At 34.9% G+C, this 27,593-nt stretch overlaps 1 protein-coding gene across 6 annotated transcripts in view; it reads left to right on the top strand.

Annotated features, from left to right (window-relative positions):
- LOC130818868 (uncharacterized) overlaps nt 1–26,816 on the top strand; it is a 37,387-nt gene extending 10,571 nt beyond the window's left edge. For 2 of the 6 annotated variants that reach the window (XM_057685115.1, XM_057685114.1), the window contains 16 exons: nt 652–759; nt 5,068–5,249; nt 7,566–7,761; nt 8,745–9,002; nt 11,194–11,337; nt 13,159–13,237; nt 16,774–16,887; nt 16,973–17,142; nt 19,797–19,915; nt 20,523–20,646; nt 20,744–20,815; nt 21,688–21,814; nt 21,955–22,069; nt 23,436–23,626; nt 23,699–23,811; nt 25,975–26,792. In XM_057685115.1, coding sequence (XP_057541098.1) covers nt 652–759; nt 5,068–5,249; nt 7,566–7,761; nt 8,745–9,002; nt 11,194–11,337; nt 13,159–13,237; nt 16,774–16,887; nt 16,973–17,142; nt 19,797–19,915; nt 20,523–20,646; nt 20,744–20,815; nt 21,688–21,814; nt 21,955–22,069; nt 23,436–23,626; nt 23,699–23,811; nt 25,975–26,241 — 2,379 coding nt within the window. In that variant the 3' untranslated portion in view covers nt 26,242–26,792. Of the gene's footprint in view, nt 1–651; nt 760–5,067; nt 5,250–7,565; nt 7,762–8,744; nt 9,003–11,193; nt 11,338–13,158; nt 13,238–16,773; nt 16,888–16,972; nt 17,143–19,796; nt 19,916–20,522; nt 20,647–20,743; nt 20,816–21,687; nt 21,815–21,954; nt 22,070–23,435; nt 23,627–23,698; nt 23,812–25,974 lie in introns of those variants that run through there. The other 4 variants (XM_057685113.1, XM_057685112.1, XM_057685116.1 and 1 more) reach the window with 3 other exon arrangements.
- Nucleotides 26,817–27,593: the final 777 nt, after the last annotated feature.

Genomic DNA, 27,593 nt, shown 5'->3' with positions numbered 1-27,593 from the left:
TACTCCTCTATGCCCACTCGAGTTTGGACGCTAAGATCACATACATCTCACAAATGAAAGAGGGAGACTTGAGTGTGGTGAGCTGGAGTAGGAGAAGAGGGACTACCATTTAAATTGTTATTGGGGAGATTTGATGTATCTAATTTTCTGCACTTGCACATCTATTTCCAATAAAGGTAGGAAGTTAAACATTTTTTGCTTTTGGCCTATGGGTTACGGTGGACTATAGTAAAATGACTCATTTAATAATTTGTTCTTCTAATATATATGAAGATATATATGTTGTTTTTTAATTAGGGGTCTGTAGAAAACTGTACTAGGATAAGGTATGCACATCTGACTCCCTAGATATGGTGGAGCCACTTAGTAGCATTGGAGTTATGCAATGTTGTTGCCATTTGTACTTTAGCCTTATGTTTATTTTTTTTTATTTTTTTTTAGCATGATCTTTAATATTTTTTGTTCTAATTCATGTAGTTGATCCTATATATATATGTATGTATATTAGAATTTTGACTTTGGCATTGTTGTTTCTTATGGTGACGTGAAATGTAAAATTTTCAAATCTCTTTAGCCCCCATCGGTGTTTCTTTCATATTAACATGTCTTAACTCTTACGCTATAATTTTGTCTATTTATATTATTCTACAGCTTCAAAAAAGGGGAAGGCGAAAAGGAACAAGAAATAAGCTTAAGTCTGAAGTCACTAAGAAACTGGGTGATGCTAATCTTCATTATGCTCATGGTCGTTATGAAGATGTATGTGTTTCTCTATTACATTGTGCATCTTCTAATTCACTTGGGTTAGAAGTTGACGATGTGATGATTATTCTAATTTAATACTCTGTTTTGTAAGTGCATGAGTGCATCATGTTTTTTTTTGATAAATTTCTCTTTTGATAAATTCAAAATTTCTCTTTGATATATTCAAAATGATGAAGTATTTTCTTTGATAAATTTCTCTTGTATTTTTGGGATACATTTATAATAAACTAGATTTTTACGTCATTTAAAAATCAAGTTTTGAATGTTATGTGTGAAGATTGATGAGTCAATTAGGGCCTCATCATGTCTAGTGCATTCTTTATATAAATGTAATACTGCAAGAATTACCTAGGATAAGATCTAGATTATGGAGTTAGGGATTGAAGTGCCTAAGGTGTATGTAACTTTCTTTTTATTGGAACCTATTATAGAGTTGGGCTCTAAAAAACATCACGATGGAAGCATTGGTTTTGTTAGCTAGTAATCTTAGGGACTCCAAAGATTTTCTTAAATGCAATAATCATTCACTAAGGAAGGCTGGAAATGGCATTTTGATAAAGTCTCTAATCAGATAGAAACTTCATGTTGTGAATCAGACGTGTACTTGGAAGTTTCACCCTTTCTGACGAGCCCTTAAAGGCACTGATTTTTACATTATGAAAGGTTGGAGATGGCTTTTTGATAGAATTAAATCTGATTGGAACTCCAGGTGCGAATTCAAATTGTGAAGGTCCTCGATATACTTGCCTACTACTGCTGGGATAATGCTATTGTGTTGAAAGATGGTTTCGGTTTCAGTTTCATTAGTGTTCAGTCTCCAATTTCAGTGAAATGAGATTGAAAGGTTGATTAACGGTATATTCAAAGCAAGTATCATATGCCCTTAGCTTTTACTAGTTAATTCTTAAGCTCTGTGATGTTGATGAAGTGCAGTTAGAAGTTTGGAGGTTTTGTGTTGATTATTAGGCCTTTAACAGTGATTTTGTACGGATAAGTATCCAATTCTGGAAGTTGATGAGCTCCTTGATGAACATAACACCTCTAGAGTAATGTCACATGATTCGTGATTCGTTTCGATTTATTGTATGAATTTGTATTCATGGTTCTTTTGTTGACAAATTTGTTGTGCGCTAGGTGGTGTGGTTTGATTTGTTTTTTAAATCTATGATTCGTTTAAGTTTTTTAAACAAAATAACAAACTCAAATGAAGGCTAATATTAATACTGAAGTAGGTAATAATTTAAGGTAATAAAGTAAATTTTACTGTGAGACTGGTCTTTATTTAAAAAGCTATTAATAGTACTATAATGAGTAATGTAATAGTCACGTGAACACACAAAATGATAGACTAGTTGAGTTAAAACGTTAAAGCTCTTCATCTTACTTAATTTGAAAACCAAAAAAACCCTTCTTCTTCCTTACTTGTTTCTCCTACGGTCACTGCTTCAAAAGCTTTAATGGTGGATCTTCTATGGCGAAGCTTCTTGAATCTGTTTGCAAGTTTTTTGCTTCCCACGCTCAGGTTTATTATTTTGTCGATTCCAAATGTGAACCATAGTGATTTGAAACGCGTACGAACTCCAGTTAGGGCCAATTGAACCCAATCGGGACTTGCATGGAAACTGAGCGAATCATGTGACCCTGCTTAGAGTCTATAATAGCTTCCAAGTTGGATTTGAAATATGGATATTATCAAATAAAGGTGAAGGAGAATGACATTCACAATACATATGTAGGACTTTGGATGGGCGCTATGAGCTTTTGATGCTATTTGGTTCAACCAATCGGTCCAGCTATGAGCCATTCCCTCACGAATGAAAAAATTTCAGCCGTGACGAAATTTGTTTTTGTTTTTTGATGACATCTTGGTTTATGGTGCTTTTTAGGAGGAACATTAGTAGGACCTATCCTTGGTTGTAGGGATGTTGGAAGCTCACTGTTTGTTTGTTAAAGGTGTAAAATTGTGATGTAGAGCTAGCTGAAGTGGTATATTGCAACCATGTCATAACAGAACAAGGGGTGGCAATGGATAGGGAATGGTAATAGCTATGCTGCAGTGGCTTATTCCTCAGAATCCGAGAGAGTTATGGGGCTTCTGGGTTTTGCTGGGTATTATTGGAGGTTTGTACCACGTTATGCACAAATTTCTGACAGACCAGCAGAAAAAGGATGCCTTTGGTTGAACCCTAGAAGCTATGAAGGCTTTTCAAACTCTTAATGCAGCTAAGGCCTCCAGCAATGTGTGCTGAGGGTTGAGTATGCCTCTGCCCGTTTGGTTATTGGTACTAAATGGTGGTAATGGTAATGATTTATAGTGTAAAGTTTCATCAAAAGTTCCATATCATTCCCATGGTAATGAAACTTTGATCACAAAAAAGGTTTTTTGTGTACAAATTTTCATTACCACCTAATACTACCTCTCCTAATGGTAATGCAATGCAATGAATTTTATGAAGAAAATGAGATAATTGAAGTTGGACAAACATGACCATCAAGGTAGCCAAGAGAATTATCAACCAAAATTACACTAGTTTTTCATTCTCATTACTGTCGTTTATTACCACCTACCAAACGGGCTGTTAGTTTAATGCTTTTGGGAAAAGGCATTAATGCAAGCTCAAATGCTATCACTTTGGTAAGGTCTTGGGGGCTAGGGGGTGGGGTAAAGCACAATCCATGAAAAATAATTTACTGGCTATTGTTTTGGTGGTGCAAAAGTGAAGACATTACTTGTTGGATTGCCATATTCTGATCTTTAGGGATTAACTCCACTTGATGTTGATCATTAAGTGAGGAGTAGTAGGCTCAGAATATCAACGATGGGTAAGTAAGTTTATTGGGAGGTTTTCAGATTGGATATGAATCTGGAATTACTAACATGACTACAGCTGTCTTATTAATATAACTTGGCTCGTAGGTGGAATTGGGTGTTATAAATGAAAATAGAGTATCCTGGGAATAGCTACTGAAAAAGTTGAGCAGAATTGCTATTGACAGATATTATAGAAGGAACATAGAACGATCATATAAGGTGGACTCCAGAGCATGTAAGATATCTGTATAAAGACATAAAATTATTTTGAGGTGGACTCTATAGCTGCATGTTCCTTCCAAATCTCTACATTGTAGGAAATATTTTGTTTCTCACAAAATTTAAAGGATGTCATTTCCCAATTCCCTTCCGTTCTCACTTTCTATTCAAATAGAGGAAAATTTATTTCTCTATTTCTGCCTCCTTTCCTTCCATTTTCTTTTATCCTAACAAAGCTAAAAAGTTAGAGTTGGTTACCGTTGGAGTTTTGTGTTCACTCTACACCATTGATTTCTCTTCAAGTTGGAGTTGAAAGTGGTGTATTATTCCCTCTCTTTAACTTTAGCTTTGCTTGAAGTAGCAATTGAATTTACTTTCATTTACTTTCATTTAGCTATTTTGTTATCACATAAATTTTGAGAATTACCATAAGTGTTTGTGGCTCAATGGATAGAGCATTTGCATGTAGAGCAGAAGGTTTGGGGTTCGACCCTTACCGGGCGCAGGTATCAGCTGGTAGGTTTCTTGACTGCACGCATCCCTCTTTACTCCCCCTTGAGGGTTCTGAGTATGGTATGCCCGCCTCTTTTCAAGAAAAAAGAAAAACCCTGCTCGGACCCTGCCTTGTGCGGGATACTGGGATTATCCTTTACCTTTTTATAAATTTTGAAAATTACCTTAGGATATGAGGGAACTTGATTCACCAATTTACCTATACACTCTTCATAATGTCTCAATTTTATTCCTTTCTCTGACCCCTCTTCTTTCGTCTTTCATGTTAATTGATCCATGTTAGAAGGATTTCTTGATTGTAATTTTTCTGTCTTATACCAAATGAAGTGATTACCCACCACCTCCCCCACCCCAAAGAAAAACGAACTTAAGAAAGAAAATTCCTTTGTGTTTAAAGTTCTATGCAAAGTAACTGGCTAAAATCTTTTTTCTGGTTCATTTGCTCTTCTAGTTTATAGCTCTTTTCCAATTGGTTCTATTGTTTGAATATAAACAAATGTATTTTCTGGATATTTGATGCTTCTTTTCTAAACTGTATTATAATATATGTTGTTACTTCTTTTAAAGTACTTCGTATGGGATTATTTTGTGACTTCATAATTGTTGCTCAAAACATTTTTTTTTTTTACTTTTTCCATGCTCCACATTCTCAGTAAATTATATTCAGATTTTAGTTTAGGTGCTTTTTAGTATATTCCTGCCTTTGTTTTGATTTAGCTTATTTTGCATTTGTTAACTTTCTGGTCTATGTGTTGTAGGCTGTCAGTTTGCTGACTGAAGTGGTTCGATTGGCCCCAAATCTACCGGATCCCTATCACACATTGGGCCTTGTATATAATTCAATGGGTGAAAAAAAGAAATCTATCGAGTTTTATATGCTCGCTGCGTTTCTTGGTCCAAAAGACTCATCTCTGTGGAAAGTTCTTGTGACTTCGTCCATGTAAGTATCCTATCCTTAAAATTCTTTGAAAATGCTTTGTACTTATGAGACACTCAAAGCTGCACTGTCATGTAATCGAATATCTACATTCTACAAATGAAATGCTTTTAGAATTTGCATAGAACTCACATAATTTGTATTTTTGGGAAACTCAACTTAACCAATCCATGTTCAACCATACCTTTTGCTATATAAATAAAACATTGGAAATGTAAAATGCGTAAAGAAAATTAGAATATAGTCAAAATACAAATCGTTTTGATAAAATACTTAAGCCCCATTCGATTCGTTGTTTTCTTTTTATTTTTTTTTGGAAAAATTACCCGAAATAATCCAATCGTTTACTGAAATCTCCCTATAATAATCTCAACTTTTGATTAAACATGAATAATCCCAAATTTAAGGGGTGTTTGCAAAGAATGCACCAAGGTAACCTCTTGCCTAAACAAGTCATTTTGCATTAAAAAAGTGAAATCAAAATTAGATTATAAACAAGTTGAAAAAGAAATTTAAAAAGAGAAATCAAGTAAGTTTATTTTTTGATTTTAACTTTTAATTTTTTATATTTTTATTTCTTTTTCTTTTCTTTTGTAGCAATTAACCCGTAGGTCACTAATTGGACAACAATGTTCTGGGTCAAGTGACCCTAAAATTGGGATTCATCATAGTTAATTAAAAGTTGGGATTATTGTAGGCAGAGGTGTTTATTCGGGTCATCAGGTTACGTGTTTCTATAAAAGCTCGTCTTTAACTATGAAATAGAGATAGATAGGAAATAGTCTTTAATATTTAGTTTTTAACGCTTCACACTACAATTATGTGCTTTTTGAATTCTTAGTTGCCACTCAGTTCCTATAAAAGCTTGTCTTAAACTATGAAATTTCTCTATGTTTAATCCAAGTTTCAATTTTCTCTCACTTACTATTAAAAAGAAAAATTTTAAAGTAATCAATATTTATTTGGTTGTTAATGGAAAAATTTTAAAGTAATCAATTTTCTCTCACGAATTCAACATAAAAGTTTTAGTGCAGTATATGGACAAAACTAAAAGAAAATTGAGTGTTACACTAGTTTGGCCAAACAAGAAAGAAGCCCTCGGTCATATTTTGTCAATTTTCCACGATCCAAGCCAAGTAATTAGACCTTGTCCAGCATGCTTGTATCCCAACAACTAATAAGGGTCCACAGACCGATCTCCAATGAATTTGACCTTCTGGTTCCATATCTTATCATTAATGATCAAATTTGATCTTTTATGATTGAAATAAGGGAGCAGACTAATTCAATCTTTCTCCTCCATTTTTTCACCTTCATCTCAAGCTAGAATAATAAGTGGTGGTGCCGTGGTGGTAGCAGCCATGCTGGAATTGTAATTAGCGATGTTGATTATAGTGGTGGTTTCTAGAGGGGTAGTGATGTTGTTGGTTGGTTAATGATAGATTATTGTGTTGGCTTGGAGGAGAATGGTGGATTCATAAATTTATTTGAGGATTAAGGATTTGGTTTTTAGGTAAATAGAGTGAACTCAAATTGAAGATAGGGAAAGGAAAGTGATTAAAAATATCAAATATCATATCAGGATATACACAAGCTTTGATGACTTTTTACTTTCTTATTTCCGATAATAATTTTCCCCAACAGTTTTACTCTTGTGGCCACTCACCTAGGCAAGATTTTGGAGGGTTTGATGAATCTTATCCTTTTGATTACAAAGAAACTGTTTTCCGTTGATCCTTGATAGCAAATCATCCGCAAGTTCGCATAAATACCCTTGTGAATACAAAAAAGTTGTTTTCCGTTGACCCTTGATAGCAAATCATCTACAAAAAAAGAAGTTTACATGATTTAATGAGTACTTCACTACAATTCAAAACCAAAAGACTAAATTTTTGGCCTTATTAAAAATGAACGAAGCTGAAAGGAACAAGCCCTTAATTGATATTATTTACCGTGTTTGATTTAAAAGTAAAGGTTGTTCTTAAGAAAATTAACAATTATTTGATAAGTTTCTTTTATGTGAATAATTGTATATATTTAAACATTATCTTCAGTATTTGTTATATTTTTTGTAATTTGATTTTATCTTTTTCTTGGAGAACTAGAAGTTTCCTTTTGTTGTAGTTAGCAAATTTAGTGATGTAAAACTGTGGGTTGGTTGTGCAATGTCAATTTCTGTAGTACAAAGTAATGCTTTTGATAAAGATTTTTTTATAGTTTTTCTCCATCATCAAAATCTTGTAGACCTGTTTAATTTATTAATCATAGTATTGTACTAGTATTTGATTAGTTTCCTTCTGGTGTAATCTTTTTATGCAGAGAGCAGGGAAACATTGGTCAAGCCTGGTATTGCCTTTCTAAGGCAATTACTGCTGATCAAACTGATATCTCACTAAAATACCTTCGTGCTTCACTTTGCATGGAGGCAGGAGATCTTTTAAGAGCTGCTGAATCGTATGAACAGATAGTTAAAATTTGTTCTGATGATGTTGAAGCCCTCAAGAAAGCGGCAATGGTTTCTTCTTGTTCCTTGTCTTTGGATTTCTAGTTTGTATCATATTCTGTTTCTGGTGCCTTATTTTGATATGCTATTTCTGATCCCTAGAGTTGTTGTATTCTTTATATATACTTATATACTGATAGTTCTTCATGCCTTCATGGTCTCCAAAAACATGGTGTTTGCTGCAGTACAACAAAATGCCAATGCCTTAATCCCTGAAGTTGGGGTTGGCTTCATGTTCTAACAATGTGTTTGATGGAATCATTTTTTAGAAGAGTAGGCCAAGGGATTATGTGTGTAATGACCCTATTCGCATTTGAATAAATATTAAATTAGATTCAAGTATCCAACAACACATGTTTAATCTAGTTAAATTTCTATAGCAGTGTTAATTAGCATTTATAATGTGTTGATTTTGTTAACTGGCACCTATGTTAAATTTATATTGCAAAATATAAAATCATCCTTGCTGTGTAAGCTTATTCAACAAATGCTAAAATGACACTCTGGGTCAGATAAAATAAGCTAAAATAAAAAAGATCAGGATTGGAGGGAGTGTGCTTATATTAGATTTAAAGGATTTACGGGACGTTTTTATAGTTTGCATTCTGCTTTTGTGATGTGATTTTCCAAATTTCTTTCTTGCTGTTATTTCTCTCATCTGAATTCTAATATTTGAAGATTATCTACCTGGTATGCTTTTAATTTTCTGCATAAGTTGTATATATGCATTTGGACCCAAGGACATTGTATAAAATGTTCTGTACTATTTCTGTGTTTTCTTTATTGACTTTTGGATAAGCTAAGAAACTAGAATGATATCTAGATTAAAGTGGATCAGTGTGTTAATGCATACGGAGGAATTGAGTATCATTAGATTTAAACATTTTTTTTAAACCTCAAAAGCAGGTCAATAATAATAATTATCAATGGGAGATTAATTTTTAATGTTTTGAAATCTTGGAGATGTTACCTCATTTGCTTGCTTTCTTTTGTAGTTGTACAAACAATCTGGCCAGTTTGAGCGATCTATAATTATCTTGGAGGATTACCTCAATGCCAAATCTTCTGAAGCTGATCTTTCTGTTGTTGATATGCTCGCTTTATCATTAATGGAAAGAAATTCGTATACAAAGGCGCTTCAGCACATTGAGCATGCAAAGAAGGTCTGTGGTTCTGTAAACGAATTTCCATTGTGTCTGAGAGTAAGAGAAGGCATTTGCCACGCTCATCTCGGGAATGTAGATAGAGCAGAGGTATGTCATTTGCTTTGGCCACTGATACTGGTTTATCTTCTAGTTGCTTGAATTTTTAGCTGCACTTGCTTTTTTTTTTTTTTTCCTTTTTGCCAAGGAGACAACATATGAGAGATATCTTTTTTAATGAAAAAAGGAGACTTAAAAGAAAAGCAATAAAGATAAAAAGAAAGTCAATTAGGAAAGGAAAAAACGATTATTGGTGTATGAATATCTTAATGGAGGATAAGATAAACAATGACAATGTCAAAGCCTTAACCCGAAAAGATTGTGGTTGGCTACATAAACTTAGTTCTAGTGTTCTGGTCGTCCAATCAAATTCTTCTTTTCCCTTCATTTCGACTTCATATCATCCAATTCACCAATATCCTCTCACTGCACTTGCACTTGCACTTGCACTTGCACATGCCTCAACCATTGGAATGATTCTATTTCATCCTTTGTAGAGTCTTAGTTCAAATTCTATCCCTCAAAGTATGTCTATTCATCATCTATGTTAACATCCACATTTCCTCTACTTCCATCTTCCTACAATGATCATATCTGAAGCCCAACATTCTGCTCCATACATGGTGCAGTTTCGGTCGCTGTTTCAGTAACGGTCGCGGTGTCGCGGGAACGACTCAAATGATGTTGCGACAAGTTTTTATTTTGATTTACTTTTATGATAATTTAGTTTAAAATTTAAATGAAGGACAAAAAATGAAGTGTCTAGTTTAAGTTAAGAAAATGAGAGGAAATAAAGGAAAAACAAATAATAAAAGAAGTTCAATTTCCAACCCATCAAACACTTTCTCATGTGCCTCCTTCTTTTCCTGTTTGGTCGCCTCCTCTAACACTCTTCCCTCTTTCAGTGGAAAGAGTAGTTTGATAAACTAAGGTTCCTACCAAAATTACAGCTTTCATTAGGTTGGTAGCCAAAAGAAAATTGAAAACTATGGAGAATCTTCAAAAAACAAGGCCAAATAAGGTTTTGAATCCAAATAGGTGTATTATGCTTGTGGAGGGAGAGGATGTTGATCATCTTTTCTTGCACAACTATTTTGCATGAGACTTTTGGGATAAACATTTTAAATTTTGAGGTAAATTATGGATCTCTGGGAAAAAAATAAATTTGATAACTTTCTTAATATTTTTTATTGTGGTTTAAGGTGTAAGGGAGACCTTTAAGTCTTTATGTAGGTGTTGAAGTTTTGTGATCTTATAGTCTATTTGGCTAGAAAGAAACACAAGAACTTTTTGTGATAGATTTCTACAGTTGGATATCATTTGGAACAAGGTGAAATTCCTAGCCACTTTATGGCTTAAGGCTAATGCCCTTTCTGATCATTATTCTTTTAATGATTTATGTGGAAGTGATTAGAATGTCTTGTAGTAGCTTGTGTTTGTTTTTTTTTGGGGATCTCTCATCCCTATTGTTGTACCTTTTTTGCACCATCAATATAATTTTTCTAAAAAAAAAAAAAAGCAAAGTACGAATTACTAGGAGTTACATGTTATAACCAGCAAGGACAAAAATTTATAGGATTTTAACTAGATATTAACTTAACATTTTTAAAATGTTTCTATCATTAGGAGCAATCCCTCCTCATAACCTTGCTTTGCGTGAATGGGGTGCTTTATGGTCTAATAGTTTAGATCCAAATCCATACCCATTTTTTACCACCTAGACACACATCCGGACCTGGATCCATTGGGTCTCACATTATTAGACAAAAACTCTTAAATTAGGCGTGGGTCCAATACGGTCTTGGTTAGCTTCTAGACCTCATGCAAATATCTAGTTACAACCAAGTGAACTCTACACAAATTAAGAAAAGTGGAGAAAAAGGAGCAATAAATGGACGAAGTGAGAAGAGAGGAGCATTGTGAAAGATCAAGTAGTAGAGGCAAGAAAAGATAAAACATTGGTGGAATAACATACCAGAAAAATAGTAATGGTACAACTAAAGCAAATACTTTTAAAATGGGAATTGGGAAAATATTGCAACCAATCGGAATTAGAGGAAGTATTTTGTGATTGCATTTCATGGTGTAAATATTTCTAAGAAATATCATGTTGAACCTAAGGCTGTTAGAGCTTGTTTGTTGATTGCTGTTTGGGAGAATGTCTGAATAATAATAAAAATGATTATAGAACTTCTTTTTCTACTGGTTTTACAGTCCATCATCGCCTCTCGATTATGTGCAGCTTTGTTTCAGTCTTCTGCAGAAGGAAAGTGTTGAGCATCATATGAACCTTATAATGGCGGTGGCTTACTCATTTACGAGTCTCAACCAGCATCAGTCAGCATTGAAGTATTATCTGATGTTAGAAGGCTGCGCGTCAAGAAATGTACTGATGTCTTTCTTTCTGTGCTCTTCAATTATTTTTAATCTAAAATTTCTTAATTAGGGACCTGTCTTTTTGACTTAACTGACTTTGTTGGTGCTGAACTTTCTTAATGTGGAACACAACCAAACTTTTCAGTGCTCAGCCGAACTAAATTGAAGTTAAATACTATATAGAACTTACAACAGTTGTACGGAATTAAGTACTTATTATTACTTATTAGTTTTGAACACCTTATTAGAGCTGCATTGAACTTAATTGTGTTAAGTAAACTTATCAGTGTTGACCTTAACTGAAATTAAGTTGAAATAACAGGGCCCTGAGATTTTGTGTGCTTGCTGATTTTTTTCTTATATGATCATATTCTTGTACCGTATTTCCAATTTGTAATATGTGCTAATGTTACATGGAGTAGGGTCAAGGATGCTGAGTTTTTTAAAAACTTGTTGATACATGCCTATTATAAATTAGTTCATGTAGATTTTTCATGTTTTGGCTCAATTTGTTGATTCAAGCTTGCATACTTATGTTGGAGTTTCAAGGGTTTGACATGGATACTTGAGGACAGATGGAGAGTCCAAACTCCTTGAAACTAAGTGCCAGTTTGGGTCATTTTCATGTTTGTAAAGCTAAGATAGTTGTCAAATTTGTTTTCTTTCAAATTTGGACATGTTTAGGAATTTATAAATAGTCTTACTAGATAGCATTGTAGACTGTAACAGCAATCTAGTTGCGTTAGAAAATTTGACTAGTTGGAGTTAGCAGATACTCCCGTTACGACTTTAAAATTCCACCCTTTCCCTTTTTTTTTTCCGTCTTATTTCCTCCCTTTCTTATTGTAGTGAGTTGTTTCCGTACTCTCCTTCTACCCACTATCCATTATTCTTAGAAAATCAAAAAAGGTACGTGGGGAAGTTTCAGTGGGATTAAGGGAGCAGCAGATACCATCATTGTTGATTAATCAATCTTCTTTAATACTTATAATATTTAGGTTTTACATTTCACAAAAATAAATTAGGAGTTCTTCAATATAGCATTAGCATCGTAATAATTGTGTAGTATCTATTAACTCTAACATTTCTAATAAGTTAGGTTTTACGTTCCCAAACTCCTAGTCACTCACCTCTAAATTGTCTAGGATCTGAGAAGAAAAGTGAGCTTTAAGTATTTGATTACTAGCTACAAACTTTTTCCTTTCCTAAGTAGGATAACATATACCAATTGCCGACTAAAGTTGAACATGATAACTGATCTACTTTTTCTTGGTTGCTTTTCTTTTACCTTGTTGGGGCCAACTGATGTTGGTCCATTTTCCATCATGTCAAAATTTGTTGTGGGTTGGGTGATTTTTTCAGGTGCTGGGTATAAATAGTGGTTTGATGAGTCTGCTATTTATGTGCAGTTGTGCACTGCTTGGTGTTTTTTGGGCATTGTCAGAACTCTTTTTGGTGTCATTGAATCTTATGAAAAGGATTAGAAAAGGAACTCAGGGTACTTTTGTGTTTTGATGCATATCAAGTTCCAATTTTGGGTTACATGGGGCACCATTTCTTTAAATGCTCAATGATTAATTTGGGTATTATTCTGGTTTAATGCTCTTGAGGGGTCACTTGTTACTTCTGTGGCATTTCTAATATCGGGTCATGATGGTGGTAGGGTGGTTTAATTGTTATTGCGGCATGATTTTTTTTATTTTGTTTGGTTTGAATTATGCGAGTTTGTGAGATGCCATGTAATGTAAAAGATGGTTATTTATCCTTGGAATACTGCCTGTGTTCTCCTCTCATGAGTTTTGTGTTTATTTTTTATTTTACATTCTTGTAGGAACTTGTAAACTTGAAAATTGCCCAGTGCTACTTGGCATTGAAAAAAACAACCTCTGCTATCGAGTTCTTCTTCAAAGGTTTGTGATTTTGCCGAAGTTCTTTCCTTAATTTTTTTAACCTTTCAGGCATTTTGAATGTCATAGTGCCTTTTATAACTTTGTAGAATCATTCTATTTCTAATTCTGATCCTTTCTAGTTTTGTACTCCTATTACTTTAAAAATATTTTTTTTTCTTTTTCACTAATCTGGAAGGGCTATGACAGACTACTTTATAGAGTTATTAGGTGCTTTCCAGTGTACTATTTCCTAATCCCATTTGAACTAGCCCTTAATGTAGATATTATAGAAGAGCTACCCTTTAAAACTAGTCAATACGTAGGATATTTTCCATGTCAGAGATGTAGAAGAGTAGTTAAGATACAAATTATTGGGAAGGGGAGATATAATGGTCTTTGAGATTCATTTATGATTAACCTTGCACTCGCAGTAACTTATAATTATTTCCTTTTTTCCTTTTCTACTTACACACAGTGCCCAATCAGGTTTTTCATATTTTCAATTCCATCTGTATATCCTTTTACATTTTTATTCTATTTCCATTGCTAGCATCTGAAAAAAAAATATCTTTATACAGGCTCCAACCGTATCCAATATGTTTCCAGACATGGGATTATTTGAAGTGAAGTTGCTGCTCCTTCCTTTTGCTGTACTTGTTAAACAAAATAATTAGCAGCTTACATGGCTTGATTTTCCCATGTCCATCACAATCAAGCCTACAAATTTCATTGCACTTAGATCTTAGGTTAGCTTTGCGTTTGTAGATTTGTCTCAAGTTACAGACTAACATTTCTCTTTGTCACTCCTCCAAAAAATCTGGAAGATAAGGTATGAAGTGTAGTGAGAATCTGCTGAGGGAACATGATACCTTTCCAGAATGTTACCCAACCGGGTTTTGGAACCTGGAAGATTTCTTATGGGTGAGTTGAGATTCCTTAGAAATTTTGGTGTTCATTGCTAATCGTAGTGTTTATATTGGGTATTCTTTTGGGTATTCATTTGTGGGTGATACATACTAAAGAACTATCAAAAGTTATAACAACATCAATTGTCCTGGGGTAGGCTTCTCTGAAGCGAATGACATCATTAGCAAACATGAATTGGATATTTCTATGGTTTTTTCTTTTGAAACTATAAGTGGTCAGTCCCCGAAATTACATGCCTATGTAATTATTTATATGTTTGGAATGTGATAAGAGTTGCAAAGCCACTTCCATTGACAATGCAGATGACAAGTGGTCTGCGGTTGATACATGATTAAAAGATGTAATGGCCTCCTTAAAGATCACTGTTGTCCTCATGCTTGTATGAGTGTAGATTCCAGAAAATGTTTTGAGTAGTTTTCTTGGTGATCCAGCCATAAATTATTTCCTTAGAATGTTGGCCACCTGTATTTCGCTGTAACTACAAAGTTCATAATTATTTTTTGTTTTGTTTTTGTGATAGTGGGTAGAGTAGAGCTTCTATCCATGCTCAATGGGGCCGAAGAGTTTGTTGGCGTCGGATTATAATGGACTATAGTTTTTGGCAAAATTTGATGTATAATATATTTACCAAAAATCACTCATTAAATCTTGTGCAGTTCTTATTTATATAAGTTGCACCTGACATTTGCTACCAAAGGTCAATCGGATATAACCTCTTAGTTTTATTGTTAACAAGGGTAAGGTTGTGTACATCCGATCCTCTCAAATCCACCCTAGGTGGGAGCCACTTAATGGCATTGGGGTAAGGAAATGTTGTTGTAAGGTGAAAAGTACAACAGGAGCCCTCACCTACAACTCAAAATACTAAAAAGCCCTTGAAAGGAAAAACGAAGCAAAAGAAGAGCATGGCCAAAAAGATGTTTGTTACAGAAGAAAGGCATCAAACAGAACCTATAAATATATGAAATCCAGCCCTAAAATAGAGGCTCAGTCTCAACTGGGTCCGGGGAACCACACACCAAAAAAACCACCTTGAGGCATGCAGGGTACATTCTTAGGCTCATAGCAGCTCCCAAGAGACGACAAACACCTGAAACCAATGCACAGGAAGACCAGACCTGACCCCCTAAGGAGCACTAAAACAGTAGCAGCCATCTAGCTTACCCTTGCATCAGTAGCCATGACACGAGCAGCCCACCAAGGAACCAGCAGCCATACAAGGAGGATGCAGCCCAAACTCCAGCTGCCAGAACAGACCATGCTGACAACCTCCCTTCCTATGAAAAACAAAACGAAGCCTAACCCTACAGAAGCTAACCTACACCAAGCCACAAACGAGCACAGCAAAACAGCCCTGAGATAGGCAACAGGCCATTACCACAGACATCCACAACCCAATGACCCTACAAGGGTAAATTAACTAGATCACAATTTTCTAAGGCATAAATGCTTTTATGGTCATATGGCTCATATCTTGCTGCAGCTCTGAAAATAATTTGTCTCACGATTTGCTTCAAATTGGTTAAGAAAATTCTTGTTCTGGGCTTCCCAAATCATATAGGGTTCTTTTTACTAAATTTTTTTCATAATTTGGACTTTCTCATGAAATGTAGTAGATGCTGCATGGAAAAAACAATTAGGAAAGATACCTGATTGAGAGGGAAACCTCACATTGTTGGAGAATGTGATCTGCAGTTTCCCCTTTTCTGCAGAAGGTACAAAGAGAGTTATAGTGAACCCCTCATGTGATTGACCTAGTAGCATGCCTGTTCCTCACTGCCATTAAGCATAAATTTTGCTCCAGGGACAAGCCATGTTATTGCAAATTAGTCTCCTCCATGGGACTTTCGGAATTATAGTGGTCTATAATAAAATGACTCATGCACTTCTCACTTGAAGCTACAAATGTTGTTTGCTATTAATGATCAATTGGAAACAACCTACTTGTTAGCACAAGCATAAGTTTAGTACATCTGATCCCCCTATAACGCCACTTAGGTGGGAGTCACTTAATGGCATCATGGTAATGGAGCGTGTATAAAAAATCTGCTAGAACCAATTTAACTAAACTTCACTGAAATCTTAAGATGCTTTGTTAAACTTTGTAATCGTATGCGCTTAATCTATCCTAAATGTTTCCAGTAAACTAGAATGCAACTTCAGTTTTCTACTATATCTGGATGCATCACCAAATACGTAAGTTGTATAGTTGGACCCTGGTACTTCAACAAAATTCAACAAAATTATTCAATTAAAATAGAACAAACTGTCTTCTAAGTATTTCTATATCTCAAAATTGTGGCCAAATGCTTTTATTTCCTAGAAATCCTCTGGAAAACAGAATGCTTCTTGAAAACTTGCCAAATATATCTATCGACAACTTAACCAACGCACCCTTCATGCGTTTTTAGACATGGAAAATTCAATTGACAACATTTTCTCTCAATCAAGACAGCCAAAATAGTAGTCTTGATCCCATTCTTGTAGATTTTGCGGGGTCAGCAGCATATAGCTCCCTTGGGCTGAGATATTGCCTTGAGATATTGGCCTAATATTATCTTTTTATACCAAAATGGATATGTCGAATGTAAAGATCCACAATTAGCTAGTAACTAGTGTCAATTTTGCAGCATTACAAGCACATGAAGATGACATTGATACTCGTTTAGCTCTAGCTTCACTTCTCCTTGAAGAAAACAGAGAAGATGAAGCACTGGAATTGCTTTCACCTCCATCTAACCCAGGTAATGTAGCATAAATTTTCTTTATTCTCTTTATGAAATTTTAGTGATGTTTGACAACCTCTTAAATAAAAATGTATTTTTGCAGTATCATCGAAGGACATGCATGGAGATAGATTGGAACCTTGGTGGCTTAATGTGACTGTAAAGTTGAAGTTATCTCATATTTATAAAATTAAAGGGATGCTTGAGGCCTTTGTTGAAGTGATCTACCCTATCATTCATGAATCACTGAAAGTATTTTCAATGCATCATAGGGTAATTGTTTTTCATCAATTTGCTTCTTCTAGAAATCTAGTCTCCTTTTCATGTGTCCACACAACCAGACATGAGTGACATTTTTGTACCTAAGCATGTGGTTATTATTTTTGTATATGCACAACTGCACATGCATAAATCTGGATATGCTTTCTTTTTGTTCGAACATGCTTTTTCTTTTGGATGATGTTGGAGAAGTGACTGAAGTATAATGAAAGATATGATTGTGGTTCACTAGAAAAGTTAGAAATGTGAGCTCATTTTCCTAATAATAGTGCATCTTAGAAATGAATAGATGGTGAGGTCAAGACTCTAGAGCAGCGTGATTCGGTTTGATTCATGGTACGGATTCAGGTTCCAAATTTTCCATACCCTATAGATTTGGGTCGGGTTTGGTTCCAATAAAAAAAATATGGTCTGGATCTGGGTCTTGTTGGACCGAACACACATTGACCCATGCCCATCACTATTAGCTAGTCGACAATCGACATATTTGTTGGTCGTTTGCTTAAGTTGTTGAGTTTGATTTTTAGGTTCATGATTTGCGTTTGATTCGTTTGAATTTTTTTCATATTATTTTAATTTTATTGGAACATTTTTATATCAATAACATGATTGCGAAAAAGAAACGTGATATTAATTTGATTTTAACATTGATTGCAAGAATTGATGTGATCTATCAGTTAGAATATATAGTATGGTCTAATACTAGAGCACTAGAGTCTAAACTCTAAGCCATTACTCCCTTGTTCCACTCAATTAGCACTATGTGCTGAAAAAGAGAATTGAATTGGAGAATAAGACAAAAAAATAAGTGGGTTATAGAAATGAGTGGTTAAGATGGAGAGAAAAAATACGTTTATGGATGAGATTAAAAGAAAAAGTGGTGCAAAATTAGTGGACAAATTAAAATGAAAAGTGGTGCTAATTGAGAGGGCCAAAGGGAGTAAATAATACTAGACAAAGTAGTATGTTGTTACTAGAGTACTCGATTCTAAACAATTAAATAATCAAGGATTAAGATAAAAAGAAATTCATGGGTACAAGGGCCTATAGGCTAGAGCTATAAAGTTCTATAATTCACGAGTACAAGGGCCTATAGCCGTAAAAATCAAAACATGTAAGAAATCAAAATACAAGTCCCTTCCTCTTTTTTCATCTTCAGCCTGTTTCCTGTCTCAAAATTTCATGACTTTATCAGTTCATCTTCATCCATACTTCCCCATTTTTTCATTGTGTAATAATTAAAATTAATTCTTTCCCATTTTTTCATCCTCTGTCTTACAAACGTTCATAACATTCGTAGAAACAGTTACAGAATTATAGCTTTGTGGTGGACAATTGCTTCAAGAGCAAGTTCAAGAAGGGAGCTCTAATGGTGGAAATCAGATAAGGTTTGTATTAACACTAGCATTCTAGATCGATGATTTTACTGATCTGAATAGCAAATCAAGTCGATTCAACCATAGTGCAAAAACAAGGTTGCATTATATTATATCGGTTGTATCGTAAAGGTTTTTAAATTTACCGAACCAGTATTACCCGCATCGTAAAGGTGTAAGTAAACTGCATTTTAGGCTATCCCAGGCGATATTTCATGGTTTAGGCCGATAGTTGGCAGTACCACAACCACATCATCCCCGTTACCAGATTACCGTGTCCGTTACCGCTTACCCCATTTTTGCAATATGGATTCAACCCAAGAACAAACCCTGGTTCAGGTCGATAGAGCCCAATCGCTATTTGAGGGTAAAGGCTCCGAATCTTGTTATACTGGCACACTGCTTTAGAGGGGGAAACCGCAGATGTGGAGAGGGATCTGTCAACATATTTGACTTAAATTGTTCAGTGGTTTTGCTATACAATTTTCCTGGTGGCTTAGATTATGCATGTTGAATTGATGTTCATGTATGTTACTGCTCTGGTTTTGTCACTTGATACTAGTTCTGTGCTGTATTTTTTGCCTTCACATCCTTAACGGTCCCTGTATAGGAGACTTCGGGTTGTGTTTGAAACCATGACACTTGTTTAGGTTGTGTAACTATCGGAAATGAGTGAAAGCAGCAACACAGAGAGGGAAGGTTGTTGGTGGTGATGAAGATTGGCTCAAATAAAACTTGCGAAGCTCTCTGATATTATTGATTGCTGGATGCTGTGAGTTGGGATAGTGGAAGGAATTAGAGGACTCAAGTCTATTTCTGATATGGTTACTAGGATTAGATTACCACCAGGTTCATTCAAACTGGAGCTCTTTCTTGATACAGTCCAATAATAAATACGTGCCTGAGTATTTACTTATCTTCTTTCCGGGAGCTGAATTTGCAATCAGTCATTGCTTTTATGATAAACAAACCACTCACAACGCATAAATATTTTTCTTTGCGATATCTTTTGTAGTTATGACCATGGCTGTGTCTCAGGTTTCTTTTTATTGGACTAGTAGAAATGAACTTCCGAGAGCCTCTCTATTGCTAAAAACGTTAGATCACACTCTCTTTGAACATGGATACCTTGCAGCTCTCATTGAATTTTCTAGAGGCTTAAATTGTTTTTCTTACCCTCCATCAAGATCTAGTCATGATGGCTAAATACATATCACATTCCGGTTATTTTGCAGTTTGTGTTAGCTTCTTTCTCTTTTTGATATGTTTCAGGTAAAACAGAAGAAAAGGCTCTCAACGAGTGAACTGTCCGAGCGTGTCAAAGTTCTTGGTGATCATGAGACTGATACTGTCTTTGGTAAATTCAGAAGACCAGCTTCGAAAAATGATTTGTGAGCATCAATATTCTTTTGCTTTGAAATAAAAAACTTCTCATCCAGCAATTACGCAAATTTGACGTTTGAACTGATATGACGTTGTCGATTCTTGCTATATGTTCTATCTTATGTTTTCCGTGATTACACATTTATGAATTAGTTTCTGCTACTATACATATACTTTTTTCTGTATGTGCAAGTGTTTGGAGGTTATGGACTCCCTGTCGTTTAGCTAAGATTGCAGAATATGCTTCTTAGTGTTTTTCTCCCTGGGATCTGGGGTAGTGCTAGTGCCATGTAGATACTCTCTTTTACCCTAAAATAAGTTGACATCTATGATTTTTGGATGCTGACATTTCTTTCAGTTAGCTTTCTCTCGACATCTGCTCTAAAACTGGGCTGCACACATAACATCCCACCTGCTTTTCTCTCTATATTGACTTATTTTAGGGACAGATATGATCTGATATTTATATCCCTCATTCTACTAGTTTTGTAGTTTCCTACTATACCTAAAAGGTGGAAGATTGTGAATACATATTAGCAGGTGTGATCTCACAGAAAATGACTGTTCTCATCTGAATGACAGATAAACTGCTTTTTCTTCTTGCTTCCTTTATAGGTTGAAAGCTAATAGGGCTAAAAAGTTGCTTGACAAGAGGGCAACATCAAAAGAAGAGAAGATCTCTGCTGCAATGGCTGCTGGACATGAATGGGAAAGTGATGTTTCAGAGGATGATGTTATGGTAAAAAGAGTAGTCTTTTTAAACTTCAATAATGAGAAGTTCTGATTATATTATTGGCTTATCATGACAGTTAATCTTTTATTTGGAATGTGTACAGCAACAACCACTAAAGGAGCCTCCAATGCCTGATCTCTTCATGGATGAGGAACATGATAACCTCATTTCAGATGTCAGCCTCTATTTATAATTGCTATGCTTATGTTGCTTATTGTAACCCCATTCTACTCTGATATCAATGCTACTAGCCATCTCCTTGCCATACTTCGTGTGTATATATATATATAGGAAGAAGTTCAAGTGAGAACTATCCTTATATGAGAACCTTGAGAACCAATCTGTCTGACAAAAAAGTGTTATTTTTGTACTAAAAAGGTGTTACTTTTTGGCAAAAAAGTGTTACTTTTTTTTGAAAAAAAAATGATACTTTTAAGCAAATAAGTGTTACTTTAAGAAAAAACTTCTGAAAAAAATTCATAAAAAGGTGTTACTTTTCGAAAAAAAAAGTGTTACTTTGTATTTATATTTTTTTCTGGAAGTAACATTTTTTTGCTAAAAAGTACCGGTTTTTCTTAAAAACAAAAGTAACATTTTTTTTGCAAAAGTAACACCTTTTTCTATGAAAAGTAACTCATTTTTATCGGAGAGATTAGTTCTCATGGTTCTCATATAAGCTTGGTTCTCACTGGAACTTGACCCTATATATATACGTGAAGTCTTACGTGAAGTCTTGAGGCTTGTACAATTTTTCACTTAGAAAAGGCTTTGTCCATCAAAAAACTTTAGTAAAAGGTGTTCTGTAAACTGAAAGGTCATTGTTTGAATTGCTGTTCATTGATATACGTGAAGAAATCTGACATGGAAAACATTTACAGTCATTTGGGAGATAGATATAGATAAGGCCAAGATTGTCATTAAAGTTAGATTTCGAAATTTACATTCTGCTATTTTGAATCTAGATTAATCCAATTACGGATTTTTCTTCTCATCTTTTATTGCTCCTTTGTTTGCCTGATCTAATTATCTTTGTGTTGTTTTTGTTAGTTGTGCATTGCATTGACGTCTTTGCGAAGGTATACTGAGGCTTTAGAGCTTATAAAGCTTACTTTGAAAATATCTTACAAGACACTTTCTGCTGCGAAAAAGGAAAAGTTTTGGTCCCTTGGTGCTCGTAAGTCCTTGTCACAAACTCTTTCCTACTATTTGCAATCACACTGGTTGGAATCTATAATTACACACTTTGAGTTGGGATGCTTAAGAACTTTATTTTTTATGTTTCAAACATGATGAATTTTATATGCTGTGTTGCAGAAATAGCATTGAATGTTACTGATCCTTCAGATGGATTTGAATATGTACGCTACATTGTTCAGCAGCACCCGCAAAGTATTGCTGCCTGGAATTGCTATTACCGATTAGTCTTGAGGCATGTATTTATATCATACTAACTGTGATTCATTAGTTCTTTCTTGAATTTGATTTAACGTAAACTATCTTGTCAGTTAAACCAAATATTAAAACCTCCTTTTAATAGTTAAATTTGGATTATTTTAATGAGATAGTATCACCTAGACTTGAGTTCTTTCTGGTTTACAGACACTTTACTCTATTATCATCCTTAGCTTTCTCATTCATCTTTCTGCTGCTGCTCGTTGTCGATTACTCATTGGCTAATTATAAACGAAATTAAACTTCTGATAAGGCTAGTCTCGGTGCTGTCTAGATTGTAGTTGTAGGAGGTAATGTGATTGTTGCAAGAGTACATTAAAAGGTGCCCACATGGCCATGTATTTTTTGTGTATAAGATCAACGCTTCATCTCAATAGTAGCAAAATAAGACATCCCCTTGAGTTCTCTTTGCCCTTCAGATTATAGTATATCCAAAAAAGAGATTGAAGGCACATAAGAAAAAGAAGAAAAAGTAACTAGCAAGGGTAGCCTCACAACATTTTGGCATTCAAACTGTTTGTCACAATCACGAGAAGTATTAATTTGTTCTTGTGAGTTATGATGGACCTTTTTCTTGTAGGATAGGGTTTGAAGATGGTTGTGTGTTTATTATTCATTCGTATCATGCTTCACCACAAAATGACTACAAGAATATCAATCTTTTGATGCTTCATTTGCAAAAAACTAAGACCTAAATAGAGAATTTTCCCTTGGAGTGTTTTTGCTTCCCTAGCCTTGTTTTGCTATTTGCCTTGTTATCGGTCTTGCCTATGGCGTGTACTGGATGACTGGGTGGCTGGGTCATTTGTTTTCATTTGCAAGTGATCCTTGAGTCGTGCCGCAACCTCCTTATTTCTTTTGATGAGAGTCTGGTCTAACGTTATCCATGCCTCCCCGTACCCCTGATCATAGCTTACTGGGTGTGATGATGATGAGGATGAGTCTTTTTGTTTCCCCACCCCACCTTGCCTTCAACCCGAGAAGGATTTATTTAACTGTGTACTGAGTGTGAATAGGTGAGCTTTGGGGCTTAAAACAGGATCATCATAGACAAGGGTAAGGGACTAGGTTAGGATCGTCATGGAGACAGAGAAAGATAAAGAGAAACCCCCTTAGATCTAGAGGGACTGCACCCCATTCTAGTTATTGGGTAGGTTAGGAATAGGAAGCTTCATGACGCTGCTCCTACTCCCAAAGTCACAACTCCCAGGTTTTCCATGTAAATAAAATTGTGCTGTATCAAGTTTTTCTGTCAAAACTTGAAATCTAAGGCTTTTTAGTGTTCTGTGTTACTCATGAATCATTTATTTTTTCTGTCTCATTATTTAATTTTCCGGACGTAGATTAGAAAATCGTCTCTCAAGGCATAATAAGTTCCTGCATCATATGCGGGTTGAGCAGAAGGATCTAGTGCCACCCATGATAATTTCTGGAAATCAGTTTACAATGATCAGTCAACACCAAGTAGCTGCAAGGGAGTACTTGGAAGCATATAAACAAAAGCCAGATTCCCAACTGATTAATCTCTGTGCCGGTATGTTTAATTTAATGACCGCTGTTGTTTATTTTCTTTTTAAAGTTTAAACTGATGTTTCTTTTTTACTAGGGACTGCCTTGGTCAATTTAGCCCTTGGACATCGACTTCAAAACAAGCATCAGTGTGTTGCACAAGGCTTAGCGTTTCTTTACAATAATCTGCGACTTTCTGAAAATAGCCAGGTGAAATTTAAGTTATTTTAAAATTTTTGATTCATTTGAAAAGGGATATTCAGGGGTAAAATCCACGTGGAACAGTGTTCTATTAAAATTTGAAAACAGAATTTTTTTCAAAATGCTATCCTTGCTAGTTCATAGTTCATATTTTTTATTCATGAATCATGGCGCAATCATTAAGCCGGCAAACATTACATTTCGGATTAATGGTAAATAATGTGAAAGTAGACGCGGTTTTGTTCCTGTTACTATGAAATCCTGGTGTAGCCTGATTAACAATGTTGATATGACCTCCTTAGCAATGAGACTATGCTGCCATCTAAAGCATGGGAGTTTTCATCCTTTTGAGACTCAAGATTTGTTCATCATAGCATCCTATTTCCTAGGAGCTGCTGAATTCAAGGAAAAGTAAACAGTATCTTAAATGTTGAGAACATCACATGTATGATGCCCTGGCATGACTAAGAGCTTTACTTTGAAACATGAGATAGAGTTGACATGAATAAATTGAAGATGACAAACTCTGTAAATCCCTTTGATTTATTTGCACTTTTCATTTTGGATCGTTCTTTTCATTTTGCTACATTTCTTTGGCATGTATCCGACATTCTCTCGTAATATCATCAACAAACCTATTATCTTTCTTCATCCCACAACATGATTTATTCATTCATGTGTTATAATCTCAATTCTTTACAAAAAATAATAAATCAAATTTTGTTTGTTCTAACAAAATCAAAAGGACTGGGTGAATTCAGATGGGGGCTTTCAAGGCAAAATAACAGAGCCTAACCAACTTTGTCACTACTGATCTAAGCAACTTTTCTATGCGATTTCGTTAGAATGGAAAAATCACAAGACTTGAATATATCTTCTTTACTCGAATTACTAGCTATATATGAAATGCATAAGAGGAGAAGATTAACAGAGATTAAAAGAAGATTCAACCAAGAGTAGATTTAGGATGAATGTAGCAGTAGTGTATCAGTACTATTTTAATACAGTAGAATAGAAATGTTAAGATGATAGAATAGAGGATGGTGGTTTTGTATTGAAAAAAAATATTAGAGCTACTCCCACTCCAAATGTTAAACACCTTTAAAAAACATACAGATGATGTTCCTTATCCTTACCATTCGTGTGAATACAGTTTGCAAAAAGCTGTTGACCCACAATGTCACATACTCAGACTGTCCATTGTTTGTTTCAAGGCTGCTCTTCTTCTTCCTCATGTTGTAGTTATACTTCACTGTGGGTTTAGAAACCTGCATGACATTACCTGCTGCCATGAGTTTCATTTTGTCCTCTAGTTGCAATTCAGGAAAGTTGTCATTAATTGTGTAATAGAGCTCCCAAGTTGCTTTTGATTTGGGTAAATGCATCTATTTGATGAGTACCTGTGACGTATTCGAATGTGCCTCAATCCTGATAGCCAAAACTTCTGTTGTTCCACCACCTTTTCTAAGTCACTATTCAATTGGTTGAAGCTTATCCTACCACTTGTTTCAACTGGGACACATGAAAGACGGGGTGTTTGTTGCTAGGCGTTCATGCTACCTTGTATGCACATCCCAATTCGTTCAGTAACATCAAAAGGTCCATAGAAAGGGGCAACCAACCAACTTCTCACAGTATCGATTAGCCAATTATTTCTGTCTATATGGTTGCAACTTGAGGCACACCTTGTCACCCACTTGAAATTGCACATCCATCCTATGAACATCTTCTTTTGTTGAGCTGCTGACCCACAATGTAACAGTAGTATTTTATAAATACAGTAGATTCAATCAAGAAGATAGAATAGAGGATGATGGTTTTGTAAAGTGGCCGAAAGCCAATGAGTATCCTATCCCTACCATTCCTTTAATTTCAAAACATTTCCAAAAAGCTGCTGACCCACAATGTCAGACTTTCTCCTTAAAACCAAGAAACTAATTACATAACTTTATTTATCAAATATTCACTTCTAGAAACTTCCAGGTTTTCCATTATCTGTTTGAACTTCCAGGTTTTCCATTATCTGTTTGATTGTGAAGGCTGCATCTTCTTCACCCTCCTGCTGTAGGTTTACTTCACTCCGGGTTTGGAAACCTGCACGACACTATACTGAAACATATGTTTTGCTGTGATGCATTTGATAGTACTAATTAAATTCTGGTGCCTTTTCAGGAAGCATTGTATAATATAGCTCGTGCGTACCATCATGTTGGAATGTTTACATTGGCTGTTGCGTACTACGAAAAGGTCCTTGCAACTCCCCAAAAGGACTGCCCAATACTGGATCTTATTAAACTGGATAAAGAACCCAGCCGAGATCCAAAGTCTGGGTACTGTGATCTTCGGAGAGAAGCAGCATACAATTTGCATTTGATCTACAAAAGAAGCGGAGCAGTTGATCTTGCAAGACAGATTTTGAAGGATTATTGCACCTTGTGAATTCCTTGCAGTTTTTAGGTTGTCTTGTCTGTGTATAGTAATGGAACATCCTTCGGTTTCCAACTTGTTATGTACTCCTATTTTGGTGTCAAGCTGTTTCCCAGCCTCTTTTGGAAACAGTCGAATAGAATCTGTTGATTTAGAATTTGTGTTCTTGTAGAATTTTTTTGTATATGTAATAGTCTTTATTTCAAATACAACATTTTATCTATTTTATATTTGTAGTATTCCGTTTTATTGTCCTTGAATATCAATATGTTAATAATTGTACTTAAAAGTGAATAATGAGTTAGTCTAATGGTTAAGGGTTTTTTTTTTTCCTTTTAGGATAACTCTTTCGGAAATCTGGTCAAAAGAAGTATTTATTCGTCTGTTTTCCAATACGTAAATCGAAAAAGATGTTCAGGATGATGTTTACCCATCATAACGATGATTTTTAAAAAATCGGACATTGCAATTATCCTAATGAGGTAATTCTTTCGGAAATTTGGTCAAAACAAGTATTTTTTCGCCTATTTTCCGACACGTAAACTGCAAAAGATATTTAACGTCATTTTTACCCATTATAACGAAAATGTTTTAAAAAATGGGCATCGCGATTATCCTTGTAGGATAACTCTTGAAAATCTGATCGAAATAAGTACTTATTTTCGAAAGAGTTACTCCATGAGGATTAACGCAATTGTTTTTGAAAATTCGTTATGATAGGAAAAATGACGTTAAATATCTTTTTCAGTTTATGTATTGGAAATTAGGCGAATAATTACTTGTAGTGACCGAATTTTTGAAAGAGTTGTCCTATAAGGGTAATCGTGACGTCCGATTTTTGAAACATCATCGTTATTATAGGTAAAAATGACATTAAATATTCGGGAAATAGGCAAATAGGTAGATTTCCGAAAGAGTTATTCTGTAAGGGTAATCGCAAAGTTCTTTTTTTAAAAAAAATATCATTATGATGGGTAAAAACGACGTTAAAGTGCTAAAAGGCAAGGGTAAGATTGGTGATTAAGAAAAGTCAAAGGTAATTAGGCTAGTCAACAAAAGTCAAAGATGATTAATAATAATCAATGGTCAGTTAGGTAGGTCAAAGGTCAAGTGGGTTGGTAAACGGTCACTTGGCTTGAATGATGTATACTTTGACACTTTCGAGGCTGTAATTTGAAAAAAAAAATTAAGGCTGTAATTCGCGAAAGCCCTAAACTTGAAGGCTGTAATTTGCAATTAATTCTAAAAATTATAAAAACTAGATATTAATAAATCTTATGTTGAGACAAATCAAACAAAATCTCTTTTGACTATATATTTTGATGCAGGGATTAAGAATAAAATGCAAATTAAGAGTGATTAAT

This window comes from Amaranthus tricolor, chromosome 7 (assembly GCF_026212465.1).
Source record: "Amaranthus tricolor cultivar Red isolate AtriRed21 chromosome 7, ASM2621246v1, whole genome shotgun sequence".
Classification (NCBI taxonomy): domain Eukaryota; kingdom Viridiplantae; phylum Streptophyta; class Magnoliopsida; order Caryophyllales; family Amaranthaceae; genus Amaranthus; species Amaranthus tricolor.
This window is presented reverse-complemented; position numbering and strand designations above follow the sequence as displayed.